This window comes from Sinohyriopsis cumingii, chromosome 6, assembly GCF_028554795.1.
Source record: "Sinohyriopsis cumingii isolate HCF-2022 chromosome 6, ASM2855479v2, whole genome shotgun sequence".
NCBI classification, from domain to species: domain Eukaryota; kingdom Metazoa; phylum Mollusca; class Bivalvia; order Unionida; family Unionidae; genus Sinohyriopsis; species Sinohyriopsis cumingii.
The window spans coordinates 157,674,188-157,693,478 of record NC_142966.1 but is presented as its reverse complement, the minus strand read 5'-3'; the positions used below and the strand labels follow the sequence as shown (position 1 = coordinate 157,693,478).

Below are 19,291 nucleotides of genomic sequence, written 5' to 3'. Positions count from 1 at the left end.
TTATGTACCGAACTGTGTTATAGTGAGAACAGGGATATGTACGGAAATGTGTTATAGTGAGAAGAGAGTTATGTACTGAACTGTGTTACAGTGAGAACACACCCTGGCATGAGGGACTTTGAAATTTTAAATGACTTGTGGCATCATGAATCAACCATACTCAGGACCTACAGTGTTTTAAGGCAAAATATTTTATTCCAATAGTCTAACTACAATGTAACCTCTCCAATATTGATATGCTGTCAAACATCAATCCAACAACCAATCAAAAGCCTTTCAGTTTTTTTCACAAATGATGCTGATCTGCTATCATATAAAAAAAACAAAGAAAGGATCAAACAACTGTTTTTCTAACCAATAAAAAAAATGAAGATATTTTGACAGAAGTTCTCCTGCAATCAAGATTTCTTGCAAAGGTATTCTTCCATTCAAATATTAAGCATATGTCAGCAATCTGGAGAGATCTCATGCCCACTTGAGTCTCTTGTTAAATAGATATGGTACAGGTAATTTAGACTGTTCTAAGTGCTGATATGCTAAGCAGTCCAGTTGGATGAGTAGTGGAGTCTTCAAACATGAGTACTGTAAATGGTACCATCTATACTCATTTATAAGTCGAGTCATCTGCAAAAAACAAAGATCCTGATCTGCCATAGCATAATGTGCCTGCAGATCTGAGCCTATGTTGTTTTTTTAATGATTGCTTCTAACAAACTGCACAGGCCCAGATCTGCCAGCACATTATGTGACAGAAGACCTGGGTCTGTGCAGTTTGCAGTTGGACTCGATTCATAAGAGAAAACATAAGGTACATTATACATCTGCAGCATGCTGACACTAGTAGGACATGACAGACCAATGGGTTTCAATGACCTTTACCTTACTTTGATCTTTGGTGAAGGTATGCAGCCTTGAACTAGATATGCTGTACAGAAACCCTTTTTCATCACTTTAACCATGATTATTACCTTTGACCTTTAGAGCCCAAGAGCTATTGGTTTCTTTATTACCCTATGTGCAATCATCCACAAAGCTTGGTCAAAAACGTATTCTGCAATGCATGGAACCCATTTGTCTTTGAGTCACAATTATGTTGATCCACCTTTTGACCCTAAAATTATGCAAACAAGTATTTTTCTTCTGCTAGGCAGAGGTATCATTACCTTTGACTCTCAAATCAATGAGCTCTTCTTTACCCACAGTGTTGGCCATACACAAACTTTGGAGGAAAAAACAATGGTCAAAAACTGTAATTTTTGTGCAGAAACCATTTTAGATATATTGACCTTGAAATCTGACCTTTGGACCCCAAAATTAGTTGACCTCCTCCTTACTGCAAGTGCAAGCCATCCACAAAATGTATTTCAGATCTGTAGAATTAAAGTTATTGTGTAGAAATAATTTGTTCTCTTCCAATAATAGTGACTTTTGCTCTGTTAACCCCAAAATCAATAGGCTTCTTCCTAACCCCAGTTACAAGCGATCCACAAAATTGGGTCAAGCAGATCAAATAATACTGTTTAAAAACCATTCTCTTGCTCTCAGTCACAATGTTCTTGACATTTGACCTTTAACCCTAAATTCAAAATGTTTCCTTTATACCACAAATAATAAGCTAATTAATAAGTGTGGTATTGGTAGATGACAGAATTTTAACTATTGTGCAAGAAGCTAATATAGAAAACAGACAGACAGACAGGTGGACGAAGAGAAAATGTCTTAATATGATACACTGCCTTATGACAGGCATATGAAAAAGTGTCTTCCAAAACATGTTACAACCTATTGTACATTCTGGAGTAGCCATAAGATATACATTATAACTTGCACATGTAATTTATCAATGCTACATTTTTTTAAGTATAGAGCCTTTAAATTACTGCTGTCCTGTGCAGTTGTCAATAAACATCAAAGTTCCAATTTTTTATAGCTCTGGTACTCAGCGTTGCCAGGTTGAGAAGCCCAATAGCATCACGCGCAGTGTGTTCATTAATTTTACAAGTATGAACATAGGTTTTCCACAAAATAGGAAGTTTTTTTTTAAAATTTTTACTTTGAAAACATTTATTGATTTACTGAATATATGCAGGTGCTAGCAGCAAAGTTGCTGGGGTAAATCCCCGAACCCCGGCACCTAATGTCACCCCGTACCTACCATTAACATATAATACTTAATAATGACTATTATATTCAAGTAACTACATGTAAACTGTATTCCATGTATTTTTTTGTACTCTTTAATTTGTTCATACACAGTCCAGCTATAAAATAATAATTATTTAAATGTATCATATTTTTCCAAACATAGCACTTTGTTTTTGCCTGAAAATCCTTTAACTGGTTGAATGAGATTGGCTTAGTTGACCACTGTTGTATACATGCTTGGATAATCTGAATGCACTGTAATTGATGGATAATCTGAAGGCACTGTAATTGATGGATAATCTGAATGCACTGTAATTGTTGGATAATCTTAATGCACTGTAACTGATGGATAATCTGAATGCACTGTAATTGATGGATAATCTGAATGCACTGTAATTGATGGATAATCTGAATGCACTGTAATTGTTGGATAATCTGAATGCACTGTAACTGATGCTGACTTAATAAGACTTGCTTCAGAGCACATTTTTGGACCTTGCTCTCAGACATCAGGGTGTACTGCCATCCATACCTCTCTTGTGAGATTAAGTTAGGTGCTCATTTTTGTACCTCCTCTTACAATTGAGGTACATGGCCATTCATATTGGTTTAAGGAGACCAACGGCAGCTTAAATTTTGGCATCAGCTGTCATAATCTGGGTACACAGCCATTCATACTGTTTGAACTAGACTAGCTTAGGTTCACATTTTTGCAGCAACTCTCAAAAGATGGGTGCACAGCAACTGATACCGCTTAAATGGAACCAGTGTAGGTGCACATTTTTGTAGCAACTCTCATAAATTGGATGTACCATAGGCAGTCATTTTAGGTGCACAGGTCCTGAATAGGGTGAACATGTACACCCATGTATTCTGAACTGAAACAAGGTTATGGGTTTTAAGATGAATTCTTCCAAATATACTGTACACCAAAGGTTCTTCTCAAATAAAAAGGTGTGGACAGTCATCCAAAATACAGAGATCTCTGAAACTTTATGAATTAAGAGCAGTAAAACATTTGAATAATTGCACACAAAAGCACATAGGAAAAGGAAAAACTAAATACATAGATAAAAATAGAACATCTTTCTATAGGTTTGCTTCTTTTTCTGTTTGTCAAAATCTTCTGATTCAGTTGCAAAACCAAAGTATGTTTCATTTTTTTTTGTCAAAGGTGAATGGATAGATAGATTCTTCTGTCAGAATTTTTAAAATGTTTTAAAATTTGACTCACTGCATTTTAGCTATCAACAGATGAGGAAAAAAGGTGGGGGGGACAGAGGCTTGGTTTGGAGATAGGTTTGCTATTTGTGCCCCAAACATTAAATGGAGGTTGAGGCTTAGGTTAGAGGTTGAGGCTTAGGTTAGAGGTTGAGGCTTAGATTAGAGGTTGAGGCTTAGATTAGCAATTAGTCAACAATTTCTTTGGATATTTCTGTTTAATAGCATTCATAGGTTAAAGATACAGATATAAATAAATTAGGAAACAGGTATGAACAATATTTCGTTTTAATTATTTATTATCTAAATGTAGTACTGACCTGCACTTTTATTGCAAATTTCAAAAAATAGCATTATTGTACAGTAGAAATTTATTAACAATGTGTAAAATGCTATAGCAATATTGGAATTTAGAGTGTAATTACACTTGTGGCTATGCACGTAATTGAGCCATCTCTGTTTTGTTTGTTTGATGTAATTATCTTTTCACAGTGAAATACACAATTTACCAGTGGTACCTAGCATGGGATACAAACAGTGAAATACACAATTTACCAGTGGTACCTAGCATGGGATACAAACAGAGAACTCAAACTAATATTGGACATTGTAAACAAAACACTTTTGTACAGTCCAGCATTTACTTTCAGCCCAACGTACCTACTAACAAAAGTGGCATTACTGTTTTTGTCCAAATTCAGTCATTAATACCAAATTCATAAAATCATGGCATAAGACAGTCATCAAATCATGGCCTAAGTCAGTCATTAATACTAAATTCATCAAATCATGACATAAGACAGTCATTAATATAAAATTCATCAAATCATGGCCTAAGTCAGTCATTAATACCAAATTCATCAAATCATGGCTTAAAAAGGGGCCATAAAGATTTATTGTTGTCTGCATCACAACCTGGAATCAAATTTGGCTACACTTCAATTTGTACACACTATGCATGTTAAACTTAAAGTTCTAAAATACAGGCATGCTATTTGTACAATTAATGACATTCTAATACCAGACCAATGTAAGCCAATTATGCTAACTAGGCTAAGTAAACTTGGTTCTGAAGTACTGGGAACCTTTCCAATTTTAATGGGTACTTTACAGGCTTTTTCTGTCCTTAATAAGTAGATAAACTTGTAGCTAAATTTCATACTTTTAATTACACATACTTGTGCACAATTTACATACTGTACATTGTACTTTGGATTTTATATCATCTATGGCCTACACCTGTGTAAACTGTATTATTTGTTTCGGTCAACAAGGACTAATTAGATAATACACAACCTTCTTGAAAGGAACATGATCTAAATACCATCATACAAACAGCTGTGTTAAAAGTATGATAAAGTGTAAATAATTTGTATATCTCACCTGCAATAGATGCAAAGCTTCTATCGACTTACTAAATAGCATATGAAAACCTAACATATGACCTCAAGCAATCCTATAAAAAAAAACATCAATTTTCAGAGTTTTCAGCATAATATATGTATAAAATGTTATTTAATCCAGTCAGCAGAAAAATCCTATAAATCTTTCATTCAAGCATGCCAGATGGATTGACACCCAGTTCAAGAAACTAAGCCAAAGTAGCTGTCACACGCTTGCTTTTACATCTCCACATTCCCAGGTTCAATCCTGATTTCAGCATGTACAAGCAAGAGTATCTAGTAACAACATCTGCCCTTGGTCAGCAGTTTCATTTGGGTTTACCTATTTCCTACCCTCAAAATCCCCTCAGCAGGGTATATTCCAGAATTTAAAGGTGGGTTGGGTTGAGTGGGATTTCCACCTTTTAAAAATGGGGGCTTTCTCAACACAGGAGATTTATCAAAGGAAACAAAGGTGGTTTTTCCCAATTATTATGCATGATTTTCATACATTCAAATGGTTTTTTATGTGAGTGTTGAGAAATCAATAAAATTACAGGTATATATCCCACAATCATGTACCCTAAAATAGACACCACTCATAAGTGCTCAAAGAAAAATGTTCTATGACACCGGCCCAGGACTGGTGACTTAAAAAAATCACAAGCTCTGGATTAAATTCCACGTTAGCCTGGACTCCAATTTCCTTATGCCCAAAATTTCACCTTTTTAAATATTTTTTGTCACTCAACATTGCAATTGTTACACTTCAAATATGAATTCAACTGTGTTCAGTAGAGGGTTTGAATGTAATGCAAGTGTCATTAGTGTTCATCCCAATACACACTAGAGACTGGATGGTACTGGTGTTCAAACTTCCCTGCTGGATTCTCTTAGGGAATCCTGGTCAGAACCAAGTTGACAAATGTCAAATTGTTTGCAGTATATGCAAAAAATTAATTGCCCATCCCCACTTTTTTTTTTTTTCTGGTAAAACTCCATCGACCAGGAGTTCTGAACTTATTTTTTTGGGGCTTTGCTGATATCTAATTGCTGCCTAAATCAGCTTCAAAAATGAATCACACTTAAACTTCAGACAATTTAAATGACCATGCCTTGCATTTTACATATGCAGTAAAATCTGACTTCAGAAACATTGCCACTGTTCACAAACTTGTCAAAATTCTCTGATACATAGGCTTAAACATTCTCATTCATCGCAATGATATGTAATAACTTTTTTCTCTTATATGTATTGATTTGATTTACATATATTGGGTTGTTCCATGTCCCGATCATACCTATGCAAATTAGCACAATGGGCTCACTCACTGCAGTCTTCAAACACATCTCTCCAGCCACTGTCACCCAATTAAGTAATATGTGAAATGGTGGATTATACATGACCTATTCACCTTTTAATTGACACTATTTAAACTCCCCAAAAGGATAGTTTTACATCAAGCTCCAATCATGACTGTTTACTCTTTATACATGCTATATGTAATGGGCACATACTGAAAGTAGTGGGGTTTTTTTTTCTATTTTGGAAGATTACAGAAAAATGTATATTCTCTAAATACAACTATGTCAGGGAGTTTGGGAGTATTACAAAATCGTGTTTTAGTATGACACATCATGTTATAGTTCAATTAAAATCAGATCTCCACTTCACACAGGACAGTGGCGTTCTGATTTAATCAGATTGCACCTTGTTATGGCAGGTATGTCAACATCTTAAAAATACATTTCCATCTTTCATCAGCATGATCAAAGTTTTCTCTCGCAAATTTTATCATTTTTTTCAACAAGCCCAATGGGCACTTCTCTTAGAATACAGGAAAGGTCCATTCTGAAATTAAAGGGGCATCAGGCTATCATTTTTTTAGCACAGCCCCACTTCAACCCAATATGTGTACTACCAACAATACTTTAAACATCAAATTTATCAGAACTTACGGAAAAAATAGAATTAAGTTCTATTGATGTATTATTGTAGAAAAAATTAATTGTCAGTTTCAAAAGACCTATATTAATATAGATGTCAGACAAGTAATAACAAACAGATGAAACTGTTAGTTTTTGTAACATGTAAGATAGCTCACTGATAAATATCATCATAAATATTTATTCTCTTAGTCTCAGTTCCATGCCATTATTTCTGGTGGAGATTTTTATGTATGGTTTTCAATACCCCCATTTCAGCAAAGATGAAACAATATACATAACTTTACCATCAACAGCATAATAACCTTTAAATCAACTGCACACAATGCAAAACTATACAAAGAAAATGTGCAAGTTTAAAGTTGAAAGTAAAACATTTTCTGTATATGTTATCTTGTACTTAAATTTCCACTGATCCAACCATTACCCATGCAAATTATTATATGAGCTATTAAAGTGTAAGTAATCTTATTTTTCATAACACCTACCCTTGATTCTTTGAGTTGCTTCAGACCAGACTCCAAAGTACCAAGGCTGAGCTGTGACTGCCCACCATAGCTAAGTAAGGGAGAGGCAACTGTTGACATGGTGAAAACTCTGAACTTGCGATCGTAGTTGTATAAACTGTTATGTCATCATCATGCTGTAAAAATCAATTAAATGTTAATATATTCAAATTTATGAAATTCTGCAGCAGTTCAGTATGAATGCAACAAAATGTCAACAGCATTCAACATACGAGCATAAGTTATTTTTTAACAAATGTAAGATACACAATTTACAACAGTATGCATATAATCGATTCTAAATGTATACACCAACTGTCATAGCATTGTCAATTGCATGCACATGCATGTTTTTTTATCTTTTATATACAGCCTTTCTGATATATGATAACAGTATTTGCACACTGTAAGAGATCCCACCCATATCAAAATAGATTAAAAAAATTATGGCATTCACAATTAAGGCTTTAGGACTATTGACTCTATTTAAGACCAGTCATTTTATTTAAAAAATAAATAAATGCCTCCTTACATTTTTCACCTCTTTTGGAGAATATATGCATCAAACAATACGACATGGGGTGAAATGGGTTTACAAACACATAAATAAATTTAACTCTCATTTGTAACTGAGTTGATCCAATTCCTTAAATTCAAACCTCTTCCTAGACCCAGATGTGAAGACAACGGAACGATGTATCTCCGTTTAAAAGGGTGTTTATGATTTTAAATACTATTCATGTACTTTATATATATATATATATATATATATATATATATATATATATATATATATATATATATATATATATATATATATATATATATATATATATATTGCATAGTGAGTACGTACAAATTATAAGTCATCAATAATTCTCTCCATTTCATAGTTTGCATAAATAAATATGACCCCAGTTATTTTCTTCCCTTTTTTTTTTTAAATTGGAAAGAAAAAGATAAATAACGATGAGGAAAGTCAAAAACTAAAAGCTGCACCATACATCTTGAAACTGATGCATTTATGCTCACTAGTCGTTATCTCTAAGTGATTTTTTCCCCAAATATTAACAATGCTGGAATACATGACATTCAAAATATTAAAGACATAGTACTTTTAAACACACATTCACGAGACTAATGTTCAGACGACTTGCTTCATCACTGATTTACAGCAGATGAGCATGCGTTGGTAATAAACTTACCTACTTCGTATAGAGGATACGAATGTTTTAAAAATCCATATGTATTTTTGCTTAACATCCTAAGCCACACATCCGATAATTTCTTCCATAAATTATAAAGTCCTTATATTGGTGGAATATTAGTTGTATGACTATGTAAACACACACTCAATCGAAGTAGCAACTTGACAACTCGTAGTGCTTGATCACGTGACTTTGGTTGCGGACTATCCTAAAACATTATTCCGTTACCTTCTCTCGCTAATACAAACAGTTCCGGATGCAGCGTGATTACAAGGGATTTGGATTAGTTTGATGGTGTACAGCATATCAACAATTTCAAACTCAAAATCCTGTCTTGGAAAGAGAATTATAAGTGCCTCACTCAAAGGACACACCACGGTGGACAATCCGAGAGAGAGAGAGAGAGAGAGAAACAGAGAGAGACAGAGACATAGAGACAGAGAGATACACAGAGCGACAGTATTTTCGAGCTGAAATCTTGTATTTAATTTTTTTTTTTAAATCATACAAAAGTAAAAAAAGACTCAGGGAATAATGAGTCATGATTCAAGACATGGTTAGAAATGCCCCACGTTTGGAGAGAACTTTACCCCACACTTAATTGAAAGTGCCATTCCACAAAGTAAATTACACACACACACACACATACACACACACACACACACATATATATATGTAATCTTAGCCAAAATCCATTTTAGCTTCAAAGTTTCAAAATTCAAAGTTTCAAAAAGATTGTTTATGGAATTATATTTTTTTAAGAAGCTGGTTTAAGTGGAGGAACTTTCAATTTGCATATTAATATGTCTGAGGAATAGAATTTTGGTTGTAAATCTGAAGATAAAACTGACAAAGATTTGCAGCATAAAAGTAGATGTATCACAGAGAGCAGCAACTGTTTTGAATATGACGCAAAATTAGAACAATTATATCTTGTCACAATATTGCTGTTGAGACTTTTGTCAGTATTGAGACACACACTTGGAATTGAATGTTTGTTTACATCTTAAATTCTACTTACTAATTTTAAAGTATAAACTATCGAAAAGAAAATAGAACAATACTATTGAGAATTTTCTTGTTAAAAATATAAATAATTATTAAAAATCTAATCCACATGTTAGAAAGAGACTAAATCTTCGTTTTATTTACCATATATGCGTAAATTGTCATATTTACCCGAAATGCATCGATAATATCTTGAAAACAAAAAAGAGAATTTGAAAGTCATGTAAAATAATTACTTGTCCAAAACTTACATTTCATTTGAGAAGTAAATAAAAACCAACTTCCATATGACTGCAGTTGAAATCAATTCATATATCCCATACATCATTTTGGAAACATTGAAGGACAGAGACTAAATCACTACCTCAGACTGATGGCAACTGCACAGTATATATCTAGGCCTAGCCTCGGTTAGGTTCGTCATAAAAAACCAGATGCCAATATCATATTTTTAGCGTATATATTAAAAATTGAAAAGAACTTGTGACTACAATGAGGGTATGCAACAAATAAAAAAACACATAAGTGTTTTGTTTCGAGTCGGCGAAAGAACTCGATTGATACGGTGTATTCCAATGCCGCATCAAACTCATTATTTTCGCCCACTCTGAACAAACTCATATGTTGTTTAAACTATATATGTATGCGCTTTTAAACACATGTTTGACACGTGTCACATATACAGACGCGGTGTCCACATGAAATGTTATAATAATAATAATAATAATGAGGACTTTGTATAGCGCCTAATCTTTAGAAGCTCTAAGCGCTTTACAACATTAGATAACACCTATAAGATAAAAAAACATATATAATGATATGATTACAAACACAAACACCATGAAATTAGAAAACATAAAAAAAAACATGCTGAGAATATTTAGGGTAGGAAACATTATTAGGTCTTTAAGTTTGTTCTTGCAGTCGAAATGAGTGAGTTTTGAGAGCACTCTTGAACGTGATCACTGTATCTTTGTGTCTAAATTACGTGAGCAATTCATTCCACGTTGCTGGGCCCTGGTATGCAAAAGAACGCTGTCCATATGACTTTGTTTTCATAGTGGGAATAATGAGTATACGATTGTCAGAAGAGGAGCGTAAGTATCTTGCTGGTGTGTACACATGGGTGAGGTCGGATAGGTATGTTGGACTAGAGTCCGACAGTGAAACGTAGCACAGAGAACACATTTTGTGTTTGATTTTGGATCGAATGGATAGCAAGTGTAGGGTACAGAGCAGCGGGGAGGTGTGCTCTGATCGTGGTACTCTAAGTATTATCAGAGCAGCCGTGTTTTGAACTTTTTGAAGTTTTTGGAGCAGATATTGAGATGAACCAGACAGAAATGAGTTACAATAGTCCAGTCTTGAAAGTACTAATGAACGCACAAGTGTTTTAGTGGCATCAACTGAAAGGTATTTGCGAATGGAGCTGATGCGTTTCAGCTCAAGATATGCAGCCTTGCATATGTTCATGACATGTTGGTGCAATGTGAGAGTACTGTCCAGAGTAACACCTAGGTTTCGTACTGATTGTGTGAATTTATTGCTGGTGTTGCTGATATGTATTGTTTGAGGTAAAGGATGTGAATGAGAAAGTCTTTGTGTTGTAATCAGAATGGCCTCAGTTTTATCATCATTCATCTGCAGTTTGTTACATGTTATCCATGATTTCACATCAGAAATGCAGAGGCTTTACAATGGCAGTTTTGAAAAATTATGAGAATTCCCCAGATGAGAGAGAGAGAGAGAGGTATTAATAACAACAGTTAGTGAAGGCAATACTGGATCTAAGCACTCAAGCAGCAGTGATGTTGGAATTGAATCAAATTCACATGACTTTGGTGCACTCTTCATCACGATTGTACGTACGAAATCCATAGAGACAGGTTCAAATGCTGCTAATGGTTGCCGCTCAAATTCTGTATCCCAACTGTATGGTGACGACGAGTCAATTTAAATTGTGGTGTCAAGCTTATCTCTAATGGTTTGTACTTTGTCACAGAAGAAATTTGCAAACATGTCCGGAAGGTCAACTGGAGAGAACGTAGTTGGAAGTGGTGTAGATTTGTTCCTTGACATTAGCTTGTTAGTAATCTCGAAGAGCTGTTTGCAGCTTTTACTTTCCATGATCTTAGTAGTGTAGTGGGCTGATTTCGCTGCATGGACTATATTTGTGATATTCTTCTTAGCGGCTTCATACATTTGCTTACGAATAGTGAGTCTGGTGGAAAGCCAAAGCCTTTCAGCTTTACGGCGGTCTCTTTTAGCAGTGCGAAGCTGGTCCCTAACACTGCTACACTATGGAGAACACTTTTGAATTGATACTCTGCACTTGGTAGCTGGGGCATGTTTGTCGAGCAATGAACGCAGGCAGTTAACGAGTTGTTCTGCTGTATGAGGTAAGCAAGTTGTTAGGTTTTCTTGGATGTCATGCATTAGTTTGGTTCTATTTATCATACAGAGGTTTCTCTTAGTAGCAGATAAAGGTGGAGGGTTAGGGACTGATACGTCAAGATGGCATATAATGCAGAGGTGATCTGATGCAAGTTCATGGGATACCATGGAGGACCGTAGAATGTTATCATCATGTCTATGAAGAATCCAGTCTAAAATGTGACCATGTTTATGGGTGGGTTGGTTAACTTACTGTTGAGGCTGAAAACATTAATGGAATCTATGATTTTTTTATGTGTTTGGGTTTCCGGGACAGTCAAAGTGAAAATTGGAACATATTCAAACCAAATCCAACTTTCGGAAACATTTCGGAATAAATACACAATAAAAAAGTGGCATCTTTGTTATTTACTAGCGTATGTGAATGTGTTAAGTATATGTATTCCTTTGAAGTGATGTGAATCATCCTGTGATTTTCAGGAGCGTACTTGTTTCCGGTCTGAAAGTTAGGTTATTCTCTCGAGTCCACTAAATATTTCCTTGTTTGCTGAGTGAGTGTGTTTTACGTTTATTGTATTCTCCCTATTACACCAATAACGTAGCTAGTAAACTGTTGGTTTCAGTATCAACACTTTCGATTTTTATCAATAGGTTCTCAAATGTCAGCACGATGCCTTTAACAGTAGCGGCAATAGTGCACGATTAATCATCCCCCTTTAGTTATAGCTTTTAGAATGCATTTTATAAAAGAAGTCACATATATATAGCAAATTCATCTACAATAGTGTTTTAGCCATTAATTTTCGGGATGAGGATGGGACCGTGATTTTCTTTTAAGCTGGAATATTTTATTTTAATATATCTCGACATAATTAATAATGTAAAACATAAAATCATCGATACAATACGGTGTTATTTTGCTATAAATCAGAGCAAAATATTTTTTTTAACTGTTCAAAAACAGAACTTAAATAAAACAGTGTCAGACCCCTGCCCGAGAACGTTGACTTGTTAGTCCCGTAATTGCGGTACACCGTGCTACGTCTCGCGGTACGTTCAGAAATTTTTCGCGGTAAAACAGTTCTAGTTGTAGTACAGGGAGATGGGAAAGAAATCTGGGTAAATAAACCGTGTTTTAACTTGGAGTTACTTCCCATGAACAACTAAATTTATTTTTATTCTTTGCTCTCTCCTCCACTTGAAATGCTATCCAATCAAGACTGTTATGCAGAGGTTACGATCAAGGCAACAACTGTAGAGAGAATCCAAAATCAAGTTCCTGTGACTTTTTTCTGCTGTATTGCGAAGAAAGAACATGATGAACTGAGTTAAGGATGTTTTGAGCTAGCAATCACTTGTTGATAACATCCCATTTCATAAATTTGGAGTTCACTGCTTAAGTTACGTTCTATTCGAATTATGATATATAGTTACGTTCTATTCGAATTATGATATATAGTTTGACCCTTTCAGTTAGGCTCAGAAGAATACCAAACAAAATTCGGAATATTTTTGGAAAAAAAAAAATTTCTACTTAGGAAACAATTACAGTATATATTCTCTCTTAAATCGAGTAAAACTGCTAACAACAAGATCCTTATCTGCAGTAGCATAATGTGCCTGAAGATCAGGATTTATGCTGTTTGTTTTACTGATTACTCTTAGCAAACTGCACATATCCTTCAAGTTCTTCGTTTCATGGTGCAGTCTTTTGGTCAACGCTGTCAATGCATGCATAATTAGGCAATGAAAAGAACATGGGTTAGAAGCAAAACGCACAATTCTTCAGTATAATTGATTACGCCCTCTCTCTCCAGTCCCCCACCCCACCCACGGAGCTACATCAAAGAGAAAACCGCAGTTGATGTGAAAACTCTTGAATTTATTATACTTATTCCACCTGTTATTATTATCTTCATTCAAAATCTTAGAGCCAAAACTTTCAAATAGGAGTGCAATATTCTAGGTAGAAACTATAAATGATTTTAAAAAAATATAGAATGGTCTCTGTTTTATGTTATTTTTAATTATTTTTGTATTTTAATCGAGCTGATACGAATAAAGTGTCAGTTTGGAAGTCTGGAAACGCTTGGGGTATCCGAAGGGACAGTTCGAGATCATAAACTTTACCAGGAACGCGTAAGTATAGGCAAGCAAGCAAACGAACGAACAAACATACAAATATTCTTTAGACTAGATGGGGAGTGGACGAAACATTATATATATATATATATATATATATATATATATATATATATATATATATATATATATATATATATATATATATATATTCATTCTCGATCTGAGACTAATTTTAGTAACTTCTTATCGTGCAATCTGTTATTTATACCAGCTCAAGAGTACATGTAGTTATTTCCTGCCGTCAATTTGCGCAGTGCTGCTTCACTTTTCACTACAAAAGATTGATGCCGCACATATGCATATAATTATGGTAGTGTTATATTATTACTAATAGTGTTTGTGGTTATAGAATCAGCTAATGGTTTGAATGCACATAACGATATGATCTATCTATCTATCTTTTTTTCTATCTATCTATCTTTTTTCCTATCTATCTATCTATCTCTCTATCTATCTATCTATCTATCTATCTATCTATCCTGTTGACAGGGTCGTTTACAAATTACTCTGTGAATATCTTTCGATCGTACGAGATAAAAATCGACATTAATCTCGCTTTCTTTTCTCTTGTATAGGCTTACCATACCCAAAGGCTTACCATTTACCATACCCAAAGGCTTATCATTTACCATACCCAAGGGCTTGCCATACCCAAAGGCTTACCATATGCACAGGCTTTCCATACCCACAGGATTGCAAGACGTATATTTTTGTTGATTTTTTTTCTGGGTGGGGTGGAGTGGATGGAAGGGATTTTTCAGGCTTGCTTCATTTTTGATAGTAATTACAAGACAGAATTTGAAATTTGTCCTTTTCTAAAGTGCTTTTGCCTATAATTATGCATGATCAATAATCTTAATGTAAAATAAACTATTTGTTAAATTAATAGAATGATATAGATTAGGGGTTTTAGAGAAGTATACAACACACAACACAATATTTTAATGCAACCGCTGATTATTTTAGTGAGAGAGAGAGAGAGAGAGATTAATTTGTAAATATATCCATATCATCACAAAAGGTACAATTTTGTGTACAGCAGTTTATGTTAGAAATATATATTCCACCACCATTCAACTCATCCTTTCAGCAGATACGTGTTGAAATTCCAGTGAAACAAATTTTACCTTGGACTCCGGATGGGATTTACTTTCACAGCTCAATAGATCATGAGAGAAATGGAGGAAGAAAACATATAAAGAAAGAAATGAACGGGCATGCAAAGCAAAGAAATAAAAATTCAGTGATAAAGTTTATTTTTATTTGTTTTTAGTACATTTAAATTCCCGTTAACGTTTTCGGATTGACACGTTCCTTCGTTTATTCATCACTATGTATCCATTCAAGTCATCGATGCTTCATATCATGTTTATTGCAATACTTTGACACATACACCAGGGTCTCACCGTAATACTAACACCTTACTGTGAAATCCCCGTGTGCCGAGATAAGACTGCCCACCCGGTGACAGGCAAAAGGGTCACCCGGAAATGTCATTCTCATCAGAGTATACACACTGACCCCTGGCCATTCTGGTGTGCAGACTCGACGTCTAGCTAGACACTGATAAAAGTATGAATTTCAATTCAACTTTATATATTACACTTAACACTCAAAGTGTTACCTGAGAAAAACAATTAAACCTGACTCTAGTAATGCTTTTACAGTTTCTTCGCAACCAAAAACTCTCAAATATATTGAATTATTTCTGCAATTAGCTGTTTTTAATTATTTATTTTGTTTACCCTGTCAGGGTTTGGCATATCTTCTTCTCCAATCCATGCTTTAAAAAAATAATTAAGCTATACTCGAAATGATAGTATCCCTTCATTCCACGCTCAAATGCCAATATTTTATTTATGAGTCAATGAATTGAAGAACAGATGAAAATTGCAAATTCGGATTGATTATATAATACATAATTATGTATACATGTTACAACAAAAATATACATTACCATTTTGATCTCAACGGAATTAAAATAACAAAAAAATCATAGCTATTTTAATATGAACAGATAAAATAGTTACGTCTAGATATACAGTTTAGACAACCATCTCAGTAACGAGTCATGTATGTCATTTATTAATCTTATTTCATCTATCTATCTATCTATCTTGTTTCGAACCCCCACCCCAGCTACCTTGAATAAATATCATGCAAATTCTAACACATGTGCCCAAAGAGGCAGAGTTTATAGTGAATACATTTTTAATTCTGTATCTAGTCAAAGTGTATCTCACTAAAATATACAAATTTTAGATGGGCGGTTAGTTGGTTTAGGATTTAGTTATATTATGCAGTTGAATAATCTAACTCCTGTTTCACAAGTGGTTGATATGTAAACTTCGATGGTTGTATAAACTGTCTGAATATGTATTGAAACAAAGAGAGAATGGATGATGATGATGATGGTGGTGGTGGTGGTGACACTACTACTACTACAGTGTGTTAGTCTCAGCAACAAACAATAACAACAACAATAAATATAGCAGCAACACAGTTGCGTATATAAGGGAAAGAGAATCGGACCAAGAGATTAATTTTTTCTGTTAAACATACAATTTTAGTGAAAAAGAAAGAAAGTTGACCATTTTCAGTAAAACGAATAACATTTCTCAGAAGTAGAAGACAGTTTACACATTTATAAGTTCCTTCCCTGAATAACAACAGTTGTTTGTGATTTGGATATTTTACGTAGCTTTAAAAAAATTTCAGTCATATCGCTGCGATGTCTGCAGTGTGGCAGTTTGTAGTACACTGGGGCATAATGCCGCAGACACATGGCATCATGTCCCAACCAGTCACATTATCCTGACACCAGACCGACTAGTCCTAACACTCACCTCTTAATGCTTGCTGAGCGCCAAGCGAGACAGCTGCTTGTACCATGTATATGTCTTTTGTATGACTCAACTGTGATTCGAACCCGCGACCTCCCGCATCCTAGGCGGACGCTCTAACCACTTAGGCGACCAGTCCACAATAGTTGTAATACAAATACTAATAATGATTAAAGACGGAAGAATAAGAAGATAATTTTGATGATGCGGGAGATAATGATGATGAGTTTCTTATTAAGGCATACAAATATATAAGTGTTTCAGAGTGACAAACGATGTATGCAAACCATCCTTTTCATTATTTCGATAGATATTTCCAATCATAAACATGCATCTAATCACGATTGCTTGTTGGATAAATAAACATTTCGACTAGATTATATGATACACCACGTACTTTGCGGCAAACCTTACATCTCACAAAACAGTACCAAAGTTCTGAGCAATCTGTATGGATTCCAGGATAAAGCCCCATTGGATAGAAGCCTCCTGATACATGTAGAATAAAAGTCCCATAGGATAGAAGCCCCCTGACAGATGTAGAACAAAAGACCTATAGTATAGAAGCCCCCTGATAAACGCAGAAGAAAAGCCCCTAGAACTAAAGCTACCTTGGGCTAGGACCAAATCATGTCACAATCAAATCAGCATCACTACACTGTAACTTAAACCTTATAGCATAGCCCAGCTCACGTAAGATGGTTAGTAGGTCATTCCTGCTGGTGTCATATTCACTGCTGAGGTTGTACAAACCGAACTTGCAGGTAGTTGGTGCAGGCACGTTTCTGCGATGGTTACCCAATGGCACCCTGGGCAATAGTTGTTGCGGTGAGGGCGAAGTCCTTCTGGATGCAGAATATAACTGTCTATATATGAGGACGGCTGTAGCCCAAATGTTTGTTAATTCAAGACTCACACAAGTTGTTGGTGCGAACCGATCCATCAAGGTTTGCACTGTTTAAATATGCCTAAGTGTAGAATTATATAATTAAAAATATTATATCAAGCATGTAATAAAATATTCTATTTTGACTATTATTTTACTTAAAATTTTTATATAAATATTTTCTCAGTTTAATCAAACACTCAGTGATTGCATGTTAAAATTGATGTTATTCATAGAAAATAATAATGAAAACCATAATACATGTACAATAATTTATTTTCAAGAAATATGAACTATTGGAGGAGCTTTTTTCCCTATGGTGTTCTTCTCCTACCACTGTCTGAGGGTTTCTGACCTTCGGGGCTTTTGTCCGTACCCCCTTTTGTATGTGCAACGATTCTAAACTAATAATTGGTTTAGGCGGAGTCTTCGTGAAATATTTGTTAATGTCAAAACTTACAAATTAATGTTTTTGAAAAAAGAAAGAAAATGTTTGTTTTTGTTGATTTCACGGCAGTTTTCAATACATTATTTGGCTATTTCATGCCAAGTAAATTGGATGAAATGTCACAGGAAGCACGTGAAATGTGAAAGGTATTTACATATTTTCAGATAAAATACTGCTCAGTATTATGAACGAAATACAAAAAATCTTTTGTTAAAATAATGTCGTGACTTCATAAAATTTGAAAATAGCAAGCTGCAACTATTTCTGTTGACCACGAATGTATGTATGTATGTATGTATGTATGTATGTATGTATGTATGTATGTATGTATGTATGTATGTATGTATATGTGTGTGTGTGTAAAGAATACAAAGGATTAGGATGTAAAAATACTGTAAAATTTGCATCAAAAAATATATATGTAAAAGGTAAAATCCTTACATTAATATATACATATGGTGTTTCCTATTATATTTATAAATTATATTTATAAATAACATTTTAAAATAAATTGGTTATTAATTACAATAGTTAAACAGGTGATTTAATGATAGATATAAATCACCTTTGTTTTTTTTTATTTATATTTTATTACAAAGTATGAGATTTAATAGTGACTTAATAACATTAGAGTGCAGACCACACATGAGTGTGACTGGGATAGTGTCGGAAATGAATGGTCACGTGGTTTATGAGGTTAAATGGGAGGATTTGAAGCGTACTAATACAAGGACTAGAAACTTCCTCTCTTTATTCCTGACGTGGGAATAAGTAACAGTCTGAGAAAAAAAAATACAGCTTTGAATTCGAAAAGAGAGAGAGAGAGAGAGTATCGGGTCGACGAAACATGCGAAAACATAGTAGACAGTTAAAATAGATACGTCGTGCATGTAAAATTTTGTTAGGTAACCTTTGTATTGCATCCGTTAAGGGCATGCTGTAACGTGTCCATTTACTTTTGGATCAGGTGTGTCCACAAATATTAGAAAGAATAGTTTCGCCACAGCGTTTTAATGTTGATACCTAAAAACATATGTAGGTTAGAATGCATTGTCAAGCTTTATTTTACAAAAGAAAAGAAAAAGAGGAGACGAATTACGGGACAGGAAGAAGAATAAGGAGTTCAAAGAAAGAATGAACAAAAATCAAGAAAGAATA

The 19,291-nt window shown here is 34.4% G+C and overlaps 1 protein-coding gene across 1 annotated transcript in view; it reads right to left on the bottom strand.

Annotated features, from left to right (window-relative positions):
* The window catches only part of LOC149798366 (uncharacterized), a 211,359-nt gene extending 204,056 nt beyond the window's left edge, over positions 1-7,303 (bottom strand). Inside the window, exon 1 of the mRNA XM_089960868.1 lies at positions 7,184-7,303. Within this exon, the coding sequence (XP_089816994.1) occupies positions 7,184-7,282 (99 nt within the window). The 5' untranslated portion in view covers positions 7,283-7,303. The remainder of the gene's footprint in view (positions 1-7,183) is intronic.
* Positions 7,304-19,291: the final 11,988 nt, after the last annotated feature.